Source organism: Octopus bimaculoides, chromosome 25 (assembly GCF_046866305.1).
Source record: "Octopus bimaculoides isolate indiv1 chromosome 25, ASM4686630v1, whole genome shotgun sequence".
Lineage (NCBI taxonomy): Eukaryota > Metazoa > Mollusca > Cephalopoda > Octopoda > Octopodidae > Octopus > Octopus bimaculoides.
In genome coordinates, this window is record NC_142952.1 from 19926986 (window position 1) to 19939625 (window position 12640).

The 12640-nt window shown below is 38.8% G+C and overlaps 1 protein-coding gene across 6 annotated transcripts in view; it reads right to left on the reverse strand.

The window, feature by feature from the left end:
* Nucleotides 1–12640, reverse strand: part of LOC106882261 (coiled-coil domain-containing protein 73) — a 295558-nt gene that overhangs the window by 171733 nt on the left and 111185 nt on the right. For 5 of the 6 annotated variants that reach the window (XM_052976425.2, XM_089341925.1, XM_089341930.1 and 2 more), the window contains 2 exons: nucleotides 12330–12437; nucleotides 4568–4642 (listed from right to left, as the gene is read on the reverse strand). In XM_052976425.2, coding sequence (XP_052832385.1) covers nucleotides 4568–4642; nucleotides 12330–12437 — 183 coding nt within the window. The remainder of the gene's footprint in view (nucleotides 1–4567; nucleotides 4643–12329; nucleotides 12438–12640) is intronic. The other variant, XM_089341927.1, reaches the window with a different exon arrangement.

The following is a 12640-nucleotide window of genomic DNA, read 5'->3' on the forward strand; positions in this document are numbered from 1 at the left end:
ATATTTATTACAATTATTATAATGCTTATGGTTTCTCAAGCTAAACCATTCAAATTGCAATTGATTAGTGCTAAGTATATTTAATAGGCCTAATTTCCCTAAATCTACAGAATTATTAGAAGTGGTATTTGCCATCTTCATTTTTAATTTTGTATTTGGTATATAATAAATGCTTTTATCAAATCCACTTCATTTCAGTGTTGTTTAAAGATATCTTCGTTAGCTAAGTTTGAGAACCTAATAGAAATAGTTACCATGATGCTATTAATAGTTGAGTAGGGGTGGTTTGAGGATACATTGATATACTGAAGGGTTTGGTTCGGTTTCCTATACGGATAATAGAGCACATTATTTAAGAGTAAGACAATTAGCTACTTTAGGGTTGATATCAAAAATGATATCAAGGTTATAAAAATTTTTTATAATAGGGCAAAAAAGGATTTAAAGAGATTTATAAAAATTTTTATAACCTTAAAACCGGGCTCTATTATCCATATAGGAAACTAAACCAAATCCTTCAATATGTCAATGTATCCTCAAACCACCCCTACTCAACTATTAATAGCATCATGGTAACTATTTCTATTAGGTTATCAAACGAATCAGCCATCAAGTTTGAGTCAATTAGATTCAGTAAGGAACTAGTGGCTAAGAAAAACAAAGTAAGAAGGGATTTAGTTAAGGACTAAGAAGACGCAATGAGTTCTGGCACTGCAGACCAAGTTTTGGCAACAGGATTGGTTCTCAACCAATACCTCAAACCCAAATACAAGGGATGCTTGGTCAAAGTGAAGCTTTATGCAATGACGCAAGAAGGAATTAGGGTTGCTGGATGGGCCCGCGTGATTGAAGCTCAATGTGGCAATAGTACCACAATATGGTCCTTGACAAATCAAGGTGTCATGGTAAACGAGCCCGAGGAAATTTCTAAGGTCTTCCAGCAGCATTTTTCCCAGCTTTTCGGGATGAGTGATGGACCAGAGTTGAAGGCACTCATGGACTTCCTCGCCGGTTTGCTGTGTTTCTCGGGGCAGGATGTGGCATGCTATGACGGACTGATCACAACTGCGGAGGTGGAGGAAGCTTTGTCAGACTGTGGTGATGGTAAGTTGCTGGGATTAGATGGTCATCACTACAAATTATATTACAGCATGTCAGACATGTTTGGGCATCTACTGGCTAGCATCTTCACCAACTGGCAGCAGAATGGGTTCATTTCTAGATCTGTATGCCGAGGGTGGTGGCACTGATCAGAAAGGACCAAAACAAGAGAGATTCTGTTGATAATTTTCAGACTATCACTCTGCTGAACAGAGTTGAAAATTTTTTCCAAGGTATTGGCAAAAATGTTGGCGAATGGCACAGATGGACTCATAGGGAAAGTGCAAACTTGTGCCATTCTCGGCAGATCCATTCAGGACAGTCTCCACCTTATACGCTATACCTTAGAGGGCATACATAAATCTGGCAAGGGTGGGGCTCTGATCTATTTACAACAGTCCAAGGCATTTGATAGGGTTGACCACCGATACTTGGTGTCGACCCACATGACATTCAGGCTGGGCCCTGTCTTCCATAGCTAGATCATTGCCATGTGTGGTAACACTGACTTGATCGTTTGGGTGAACGGCTTCCTTTTGAAGCTATTCTGCATCAAGCATTCAGTTTGTCAAAGATATCCCCTCTCCCCACTTCTTTACGTACTGCCACTTGAGCCTTTGCTGCAGAAGTTGGAGGCAATAAGGGGTGTCCCACGTGATCTGAGTTGTGGTAAGTTGGTAATGGCATATGTGGATGATATCACCATCATCGTACCTGAGGTCAAACACCTACAGATGGTAGGTGAGGCTATTAAAGAGTAAGAGGTGGTGGCAGAAGCTAAAATTAACTGTGAAAATCAGTCAGCTTACTTTTTGGCACCTGGAGAGGAAAGTTGTGGGGCGTTGGCTGGAGAGGCCAGTCAAAATGCTCGGGGTCTGGTTTGGACCAGACCTCCAGATAGAGAAGAATTAGGGTGAGGTGATGAGCAAGGTGGCCGCCCTAGCTCTGACCTGGTCTGAGCGGTGGCTTTCCTTGAAAGGGAGGGTGAAGGTTGCAAATGTATATATTGCATCAGTAGTAATTACCTACTGCCTAACTGTCGTACCTTGCCCTGATTGTTGGCTGAATAAGCTGGAAAGCATACTCCTCCGCTTCTTGTTGAAGGGCTGCGGAATGCTTGTGAGGTACTCTGTTGCCAACAGCCACTGAAGGGTGGGCTAGGGAAGCAGTGGCTAATGATGTGTAGGCACACACTGAGGCTAAGGCCTCTTTGGCTCTACCTGAAGGGTGAACACATGTGGTCTCCATTCACCTGTTCCAAAGAACGTTCAGGCCAAGACCTATGGATAACTTCCAGAGGTCCATGGCCTGGCAGTGCTTTCGAGGAGCCTTGCCTGTTCGGGATAAACTCACAAGGCATGGTGCTAAAGTTTTGCCTACCTCTCCAAGATGCGAGCAAGACTGAAACTGTTCTGCATGCGATTGTACAGTGTCCGAAAATTATGGAGATGTGGGTATATACATTATTTACATTTGACGGATATTTGTTTTCATCTTGTTTATTGTTAACACAATGTTTCGGCTGATATACCCTCCAACCATTCAATTTTATTGTTCATTTAATTTTTAAAGTCGCTTTTTGTGTAAATTCATTCGTTTTCATGATCCCAAAAATCATTGTACTGTCCACCTGTATGTTTAGCTCCTAGTGGGAAATAAATATTTTAATCTATCAAATTATTACCCTGTAAGATTTCATCACGAAGGAAACCATCCTGATGAAGGGGGGGGGGGGGGGGGCATTATGTTTCTGTATTTGGAATACTTAAAATGCCATTTATACATTTATCGTAGCCCTGAAATGGCTGTAGAAGTTATCCTTTACTCGAATTCACCTGAATCTGTATATATTTATTTCATCTACCTATTTACCCCTGAACTTTTAAATTCTCATCCAACATTTCGTATAAACATCAAATTCTTAATCGATTTGAACAGTTCCTTTTGGAAGCCCTTACCTCTAACTTTTATCTCTTTATTTGTCACTCCTCCATTCGGGACCTGAACCCAACATACATGATGCATAGTTTTCACATATGGCTTTTACATGTAATTTTGTCCACTGATTTATATGTTGCGTGTTTCGCTGTGTGTTTTAAGTTATGCTTTGGAATTTGTATTGATTGCCTAGATGTGTTCCTTCTATAATTTCCCTTATATATATACATACATACATATACATATGTATATACATACATACATATACGTATATATAGGTTATGAGCGATAGTGATGTCAATTAGACCCAGAGGTTTCAGGTAATGCTGAGTAAGTGCTATGGTAGACCATAGTTCGGTGATTATGTGAATAAGGGGTCCAACGTAGGTCATATATCAACATGTGAATATAAGGATTTACTTTTCGTAATGAGATAAAAAAAAAAAACCCATGGCTGTGTGCATTTTCGTCTTACAGCTGTTTCCAGGATATTTATTAAATCCCTTCATCTTTCTACACTCTAATACTTTTCTCTCTCTCTTTCACCCTTATCCTCCTGTTCCTACCTTCTTATTATATTCACTGACCATTCTGGTACACTTTCCCTTATCTCTATTTTTGTATTCCTTTTTCCTTTCTTCTCTTTATTCCTTTTATTATTATCTTCTTCCTTTTTTCTTCCCCACCCCCTTTTTCCTCTTCCTTCATTCCTTTCTTCCTGTTTTCGATTTGACCTTACTAATACATTCCCTACTTTTAGGTCAGTTTAAACAGAACCCTTGATTCAATAACACTGTGTATAAACTCTGTATTTGGAATGACCAATTTCAAAGACTGTTGGATTTTACTCATAGGGTATTGGAATCTTCATAATGGATTTACAAATGCAATGACCAATATTAAAGACTATTGGATTTTATTCACAAGGTATTGGAATCTTATAGGTATACCATTTTGCCTAAACAATGGATTTACAAATACAATATCGCTGCATTCACTCTCTATTTCCTATCTTATCTAAATTAACTATTGCTTAACCATCCTCTCACACCATCTCCGATGAAGGGATATAATAAATATTCTGGAAACTGCTGTAATACCTTCTATTTATAAATGTTCTATAATGCACACATCCTTGGTTTTTTTTATCTCATTACAAAAAGTAAATCTTATATATATATATATATATATATATATATATATATATATACACACACACACACACACACACACAAACGTCTTCTTCCAATCTCTGTCTGCCATATCTACTCGCAAAGCTTTGGTTGGCCCAAGGCTATAGTAGAAGACACTTGCTGAGGGAGCAAACTTCTTACCAAACCATTATACCTGCACCTATACATTTAAAAAAAAACATTAAACATTCATTTGCATATATTAAGTAATTTTTCTCGATATATTTTGGTTACAATAATTATATATTTGTCTTTGTTGAGTTTTTAAGTAAAGATCCTACCACCTCAAAAAAAAAAAAATCAAAAATGCTGCATAGATATCTAAATAAATTCACCTGTAAATTTTTTATTTCTTCTTTCAAGGCTGTGATTTCATCTTCTTTACTCAGGTAGAGGAGTCGAAATTTTTCCTATAATGAAACATGAAACATGAAATAAAGTAATTGTTTAAAAAATGAATGAGTACTTAGGCATTTGTGAGAGTCCAATGCAGCTGCAATGCTAGGAATTATTTAAAGCTAATACTCCCTACTGTATCCAGAAAAGACATACTCCTGTTGTGTTCTGCAAAAGACATCCCTGCTTGGCTTAATAAGCCAAGAAGCAACGTCTTTTCCAGAACACAAAACCTAACAATAAACTACAAACTACAAAGCACTACATTATGTTTTATCATATGTTTATATTGAGCACACCCATAAACCATCTACATAAAACAAAAATGCTAAATGTAAAAGAGTACTGTAACAAGCAAGAGGTACAGATTGTTACCACAGTAAACTTCACCATCACAGTCCCTATCACTACATGTAAAATAACCTCCAAACAAATACCTAGTTATATATATATATATATATATATATACATACACAACAGTGGAACACCACTACAGCCAATAGTGCCCTACAATTACTATCTGTTCCATTTACCCTAGGCAAGTAAAAAAAATATGCTCTCAGGATTTTGCTACAAAACTACCTTTGAATAATCTTGGTAAGAGCCTAATGAGTGTTTTTACTTACCAAAAAATAATCTGGAAATAGTTGCAGTTATTGTTGTCTAATCACAGGTCAGTTCTATATCACAGACCTATGACCAAAGATGTTGTAGCAGGGCCATAAGAGCTAAAAGGAACAGGGCAGAGTTATGCTCCCTCATTCTGTCATTGGCACTGCGATGGTTTTTCTGCTAGGAAAGAATAAAAACCCTACAGTGACAATGACCTTTCTACTTTTTTTGCCACTCTCGCTCATGAACAATTTGACTTGTCAACTGACACAGCCACCAAGGACTGTTAGCTCACTTCGCCTTTGGCCATCACTGCAACCACATGTAGTAGGCGCATTTCCTACTCTCTTCTGTTTCAGTATCAATCACATAAGATGTAACCACATTTGTACAACTTTTATTTATTCACATTCACTTTTGTATGAACACTGTTATAAAAACTTGTTGAACTTTGACTCAATGTTGTTTGTCACACCAGTACATGAACCTTAACACAAACAAGAACATAGGATTCGTGTTTACTCTTCCCTAAAATGGTCACCCTGATGTAAGAATATTTACATTGAATATTCTCTCAACGAAAAAAATTGTGTTGAGTCAACATGTGTCTGATTCTTCCTCACTGGTTCTATGGCAGCCTATGGGAAGCAACATCTTTTTCTTCATGCTGACCATCATCCAACATTTTCTGTACCCAGGAGCAACATACAGCATTCTTCCTTCCCCGTTTTTAGCAGTCCATCTCCAGTTTGCTCAGGTGTAAGCTTACTTCACGGCAAGCAATATTTAGTCAAGCCAGTAGCAACTAAGCATTCTACTCAGCACCATTCCTGTTGCCTTAACCATTTGACTCAAGGATCTAATAACTGACACACCACATGACACAACTTATGCATCCATAATTCTTCACAGGACATCTCTATCAGCCAAGTGCCATTTCGAGACCCTGGTATATGATGAACATTTGGGTGACAGAAAGCCCACGGAATTTCTTCATCATATTCGCGAACTCACAGACGAGTCCCCTGAAGACAGCTCTCTTCTAAAACAGCTATTCTTCTTGTACCTACTCTCACATGTTCAGGCAATTTTGGTACCCATGATCGAAAGAAGTTCAGTTGATCAAATCGCAAATTTGGCCAATAAAATCATGGGATTTTCCAGAAATTTGCTCACAGCACAGCAGAGAGTTGTTGCTGCGACTTCTTCAATGATGGCTACGGCTCCCGCCAACAGCAGCTCTACTCAGTCGGTAACTTTAGAAGCCATTTTAAACCTGACCAAGCAGGTGTAGAGATTATGTTCATTCTGAAGCTTCCAGCGTCATGGTCGTTCAATCAGTCGTGGCTAGCGTCTGTTGCCCACCTCACCACATGGATTTTGTTGGTACCATAACAGTTTTGGCATGAAAGGCGGAAATGCCTTTCACCATGTTCTTATGTGTGCCAGGAAAACTAACCAGGAAGACCCTGAGCACATCAGCAGCTCCCACTACTCCTAATCATGCATTTTTTGTGCTGTACTACAACTCGCATAAGAAGTTTATGGTCGACACTGGTGCTTCATGTAGAATCTGGCTGGTAAAGTTCATGACAAGTAAGCCTGTTCTCTCTCGGATTTCTCTGCAAGCTGTCAACCAATGTCCTATTGACACGTTCAGGCAGATATCTCTCTCCTTGGATCTGGCACTACAGAGGGACTTTCATAATTGCAGACCTACCCTATCCTCGAAGCAGATTTCCTCCACCACTTCTTGCTGTTGGTGGATGTTTGCCAACAGCATTTGTTGGATAGCTCGATGTAGTCATTGATTCCTGGTCATCCAGCATCCACTCCTGTTGTAAGCCCGGTATTTTTTAGTGCTGTATCCGGTGATACATACCATTCACTTCTCAACTCTTTCCCAGAGCTTACTGATTTAATTATTTACATTATTTACAATTGAAGGATATTTGTGCTCATATTGTTTGTTGTTAACACATTTCGGCTGATATACCCTCCAGCCTTCATCAGGTGTCTTGGGGGAAATTTTGAACCTGGGTTCTCATTCCTAAGGTATTTTTCAATGTTGTTATTATTATCATCATTATTATTCAGGTCACTGCCTGGAATCGAACTTAGGATCTTGAGGTTAGTAGCCCGTGCTCTTAACCACTACGCCATATGCCCGTGGGCAATTATGGAGTGAATTTTAGGGCTTATAAATCTAATATTCTCTACTCTCTACTCCAATTATGAGGAGAAGGGAGGATGAAACCGATAAACTGTCAACAGTCTGTCTACCCTCTCCGAAAAGATACAAAACATAAGCGGCCCATATAACATCAGGACAGTATTCAAAAGTAATACAACACTTCGCAAATATCTCCTTTGAGTAAAACCACCAATAGAAGAGAATATGACCAAAAACTGCGTGTACTCCATCCCATGCAGTTGTGGTAGGTTATACAAAGGCGAAACATGCCATCCCCTCAAAGTAAGGGTAGAGGAACATTGCAAAGCTGTGACACAAGGAGATATTGATAAATCAGGTATAGTTGATCATGTATGGAAAAATAGAGACCACCTCCACCTGTGGGATGAAGTTAAAATAATAGACAGAAAACACCACTGGAAAATATGAAAACTAAAAGAACCAGCACATATGCTAGGACACAACGACCTCCTAAGCAGACTGAGTGCAGATATGAACAGCATATGGGAACTGGTATTAAGGAAGGATAGGAGAATATTAGATTTATAAGCCCTAAAATCCACTCCATAATCGCACACGGGCATATGGTGTAGTGGTTAAGAGCACGGACTACAAACACCAAGATTCTGAGTTCAATTCCAGGCAGTGACCTGAAGAATAATAATAATAATAATAATAGTAGTAATAATAATAATAACAACAGCAACATTGAAAAAGTTCAAAATTTCCCCAAGACACCTGATGAAGGCTGGAGGGTATATCAGCCAAAACATTGTGTTAACAACAAACAAGATGTGGACAAATATCCATCAATTGTAAATAATATAAATAATGTACATAATTCCTCATCTCTTAAATATAGAACTGTGTTACTGATTTAACTTTCAACATTGCTAATCCTGTACATTCAACGAGACATTTTATCGACACCAATGGTTCACCAGTGTTTGCTCATCCTCACCATCTTCCTCCTGATAAACTCAAGGCTGCAAAAGCAGAATTCGATCACATGCTCCAGCTGGGGCTTATTCATCCTTCTACTAGCCCCTGGTCTTCCCTTCTCCATTTAGTCCGCAAAGGAAAGACTGATGTCCAGTCAGTTGGTGATTATTGAAGATTAAATGCTATTACTACCCTGGACAAATAGTACTGTTTTTTCTAAGGTTGATCTCGTCTGGGCATATCACCAGATTCCTTTAAATCCAGATGATATACCAAAGATTGCTGTTACTACTCCTTTTGGTTCATTTGAATTCCTTTCAATGCCTTTTGGGTTGTGGAACGCAGCTAGTACCTTTCAAAAGTTTATAGACAAGGTCATTCACAGTCTCGACTTCATCTATACCTACATTGATGACTTACTCATCGCCAGTTCTACGAAGAAAGAGCATGTTCACCACCTGAAGCTCCTTTTTCAGCCTCTAAGCAATTATCAAGTTAAAATAAACCCAGTGAAGTGTGTATTTGGTTCTGCGTCAATGGAATTTTTAGGCCACATCATCAACCGTGATGGAATTCGTCCTCTCCCAAAGAAGGTTCAGGCAATTCAGAAGCTTCCTCCTTCATCTTCTCTTAAGCAGCTTCGTCATTTCCTTAGTTTGCTCAATTTTTATTGCTGATTCATTCCAAATTGTGCTGAAAACTTGAGTTCACTTACAGCATTACTGAAGGATCGTAATAAGAAGAACAAAGTTATCTCCTTTTCACCATCACTTGTTGCTGATTTTCAGACTGTCAAAGAGGCCCTGGCTAATGTTTCAATGTTAGTACACCCCAAATCTGATGCAAAGCTCTTGCTTGTGGTAGATGTATCGGATGCAACTGCGGGTGCAGTATTGCAGCAAGCTGACCAAGAAATTCTGCAACCACTGGCATTTTATTCCCTCCAGCTCAAGCCTGTGAAGACACGCTATAGCACATTTGGAAGAGAATTACTCACCATTAATTTTGTGGTGAAGTATTTTTGTCATTTCCTGGAAGGAAAGGAGTTTACGATATTCACAGACCACAGACCCGTTACTTTTGCTCTGTTTACCAAGTTGGACAAGTATTTGCTAAGAGAGATCTAACATCTTGATTATATATCACAGTTTTCTAGTGATATTTGGCATACCTCTGGTTCTTGTAATATTGTTGATGATGCCTTATCCTGCTTGCCTGTCTGTTCATTGTCGTTTGCTTCTATGATAGGTTTGATTGCCTTGGCAGCTGACCAACCACTACTATCGTCTTTGGATGTTGCATCTGAGGAATTTGCAACATGCCAATTCAAGTATTTGCTGTTACCAGCTTTAGACAGAGAGATATTGTGTGATACTTCTACTGGCTCATCCCATCCACTCGTACCAGAGTCTCATTGTCACACTGTCTTCAACGCCCTGCATACCTTATCATATATGAGATGCCAAATAATTGAATGGGCACATACATGCCTTCAGTGTCAACATTCTAAAGTTCATTGCCATGTTCGTTCACCCACTTCCAACATATACATATCGATTTAGTTGGGCCTTGGCAAACTAGCCGCAGATTCACATACATTCTTTCCTGTATTGATTAGTTTTCACGTTGGCCTGAAGCCATTTCACTTGTCAACATTAGTGCTGAATCCATGGCACCAAGCCGTCATCTCAGGTTGGATTTCCTGCTTTGGAGTTCTTTTACATGTCACAATGGACCATAGAAGACAATTCTAAGTCACGGTTGTTCAACCAACTTTCTGGGAGTTCGCCATATTCGTACAACCAGCTACCATCCAGCTTCAAACAGTATGGTCACTTTCACAGGCAATTAAAAGCATCTCTCCATGCATACCCTGATCCTCAATAGTGGAGTGAGTACCTGCCTTTCATTCTTTTAGGTTGTTACTCCTCTGTGAAAGAGAATTTGGGATTTTCTGCTGTGGAGTTATTATACAGATCTCCACTGTCTTTACCTGTCCAAATACTGGCCCCAGTGGATATTTCAGCACAAGATCCAGCTACCTATGTTCATTGTCTGAAAACTTATTTCTCTGACCTTCCACTGATGTCTTCTAGAGTAGTGTAGCAGTGCCATAAGGGCTAAAAGGAATAGGGCAGAGTTATTCTCCCTCGTTCTGTCGTCAGTAGGTGGTGCCATGTTGGAACTTCCACTAGGGAGGCATAAAAACCCTACAGGGACAATGATCTTTCTCTTTTTCTGTCACTCTCACTGTGACTGCTACTGTTCCAGCTAATATCGATAAATGGACCCACGTTTTCCTCTGGGATGATTCTGTGAAGGGTCCTCTTATGCAACCCTGTAAGGGGCCTTATTGTGTCCTGGGAAAAACGTCAAAAATGTTTTCCATAGACATTAATGGATTTAAACAGACTGTTTCAATTGATAGCGTGAAGCAAGCTTTTTCTCAAGCTCTCACTCCAGAACCAAATGTCCCCATCCACTTTCCATCTCCAATATCCACAGACACCACACTCACACAAACACCACCACCACACAAGTATGTATCTCCCGTTCCATCGCCACATGTCACAACTACCTGGGCTGGGTGTCAGGTACACTGGCCAAAACATTTGTGTAAGACTATGTATACTGTACTCTGGCATTTACACATCTTGGCATTTTCCATGCATTTTATTTGAACATTTTAGCACATTCCTGACATTTTCCTTATGTGGTACATGCTGTGTCTTCAAACTTTTGGAACTGCTGCATTAATTTTTGCATGTTTTATTTTCTCTTTTCACTGTTGGAACTGTTTTTTTTTTTTTCCTTTTTCTTCCATTTTGTGCATGCCTTTCCTGATATTTCCACTCCCTCTGTTTTGTTCCCTAGTTTGGCCTTTTGCTATGACATACCTCTTTTTCAACTTACAGTCATGGGGGGAGTAGTGTAGCAGTGCCTGACATAAAGGATAAAAGGAACAGGGCAGAGTTATGCTCCCTCATTCTGTCGTCAGTAGGTGGTGCTGTGTTGGAACTTCCACTAGGGAGGCATAAAAACCCTACAGGGACAATGATCTTTCTCTTTTTCTGCCACTCTCACTCATGGGCAGTTTGACTTGTCAACTGACACAGCCACCAAGGACTGTTAGCTCGCTTCACCTTTGGCCATCACTGCAACCACATGTAGTAGGTGCATTTCCTACTCTCTTCTGTTTCAGCGTCAATCACATAAGATGTAACCACAGCTTTTATTTATTCACATTCACTTTTGTATGAACACCGTTATAAAAACTTGTTGAACTTTGACTTGATTTTGTTTGTTACACTAGTACATGCACTTTAACACAAACAAGAACACAGAATTCATGTTTACTCTTCCCTAAAACATTTTACTTATGACAATCCAGTCTTTTTGTATATCATGGACTTCACTATCAGAAGTATCCTTCTTTATTAATAACAGTGGCTTGTTGTGATCTAAAGGGAAGATTTGGCTGTTATTTCTAGTAAGTCATTGGCTCACATAAAGGCCTCCTCATTGGTCCATGTAGAAACTTCTCAAATGAATCAGTGAGATTTAAGTGTATCAGCCATCAACAGAGTAGCATCAGTACAGGGACAGAAATTATTGATCCTTTTGGTGAAGAGTCCAACAGCAATCTAGTATTTCATTCAGCCAGATGTGACATTGCCTTTCAACATCTTAATTAACAATAAACATTTAGCATGTATCAGTAACCTATTACTCTTAATTTATAAATAAAAGTTCCTTGTACTATTTCAGTCTAGTACTAGAAAAATATTTCTAGGAATAAGACAGCTACTGATGATCAGAGATTAACCTGACTGTGATATAATGTAGATGTATATATTAAAACAAATTTTTCATCTAAAAAGATTGGAAACAGACCCCCAAAATTATAATTGTTAATAACTTGAGTCACATATTTAAACAAAAAGCTATGTTACCATATTTTCTCCATTTAACAGTATCTTCTGTTCATATTCATTGTAGGCCTCTTGAATTCTTTTCTGGCATTGTTCTATACAATTGGAATTATTTTTTTGTTCAATATTCTGAAATGTACAGGATTAAAGTGATTAGCTATTGCCAGACCAGTTCCATTTACTTATCTTCTTGTATTTTTCAACTGGACTTTCTGTATTTGAGATCACTTAACTCTATGGTAATACTAGCATACCCATGTCATTAAAAATGCAGAGTTTTATTAATGATAGAAAATGGCACATCAACATAATGGGGGAAAACATTTATAAAT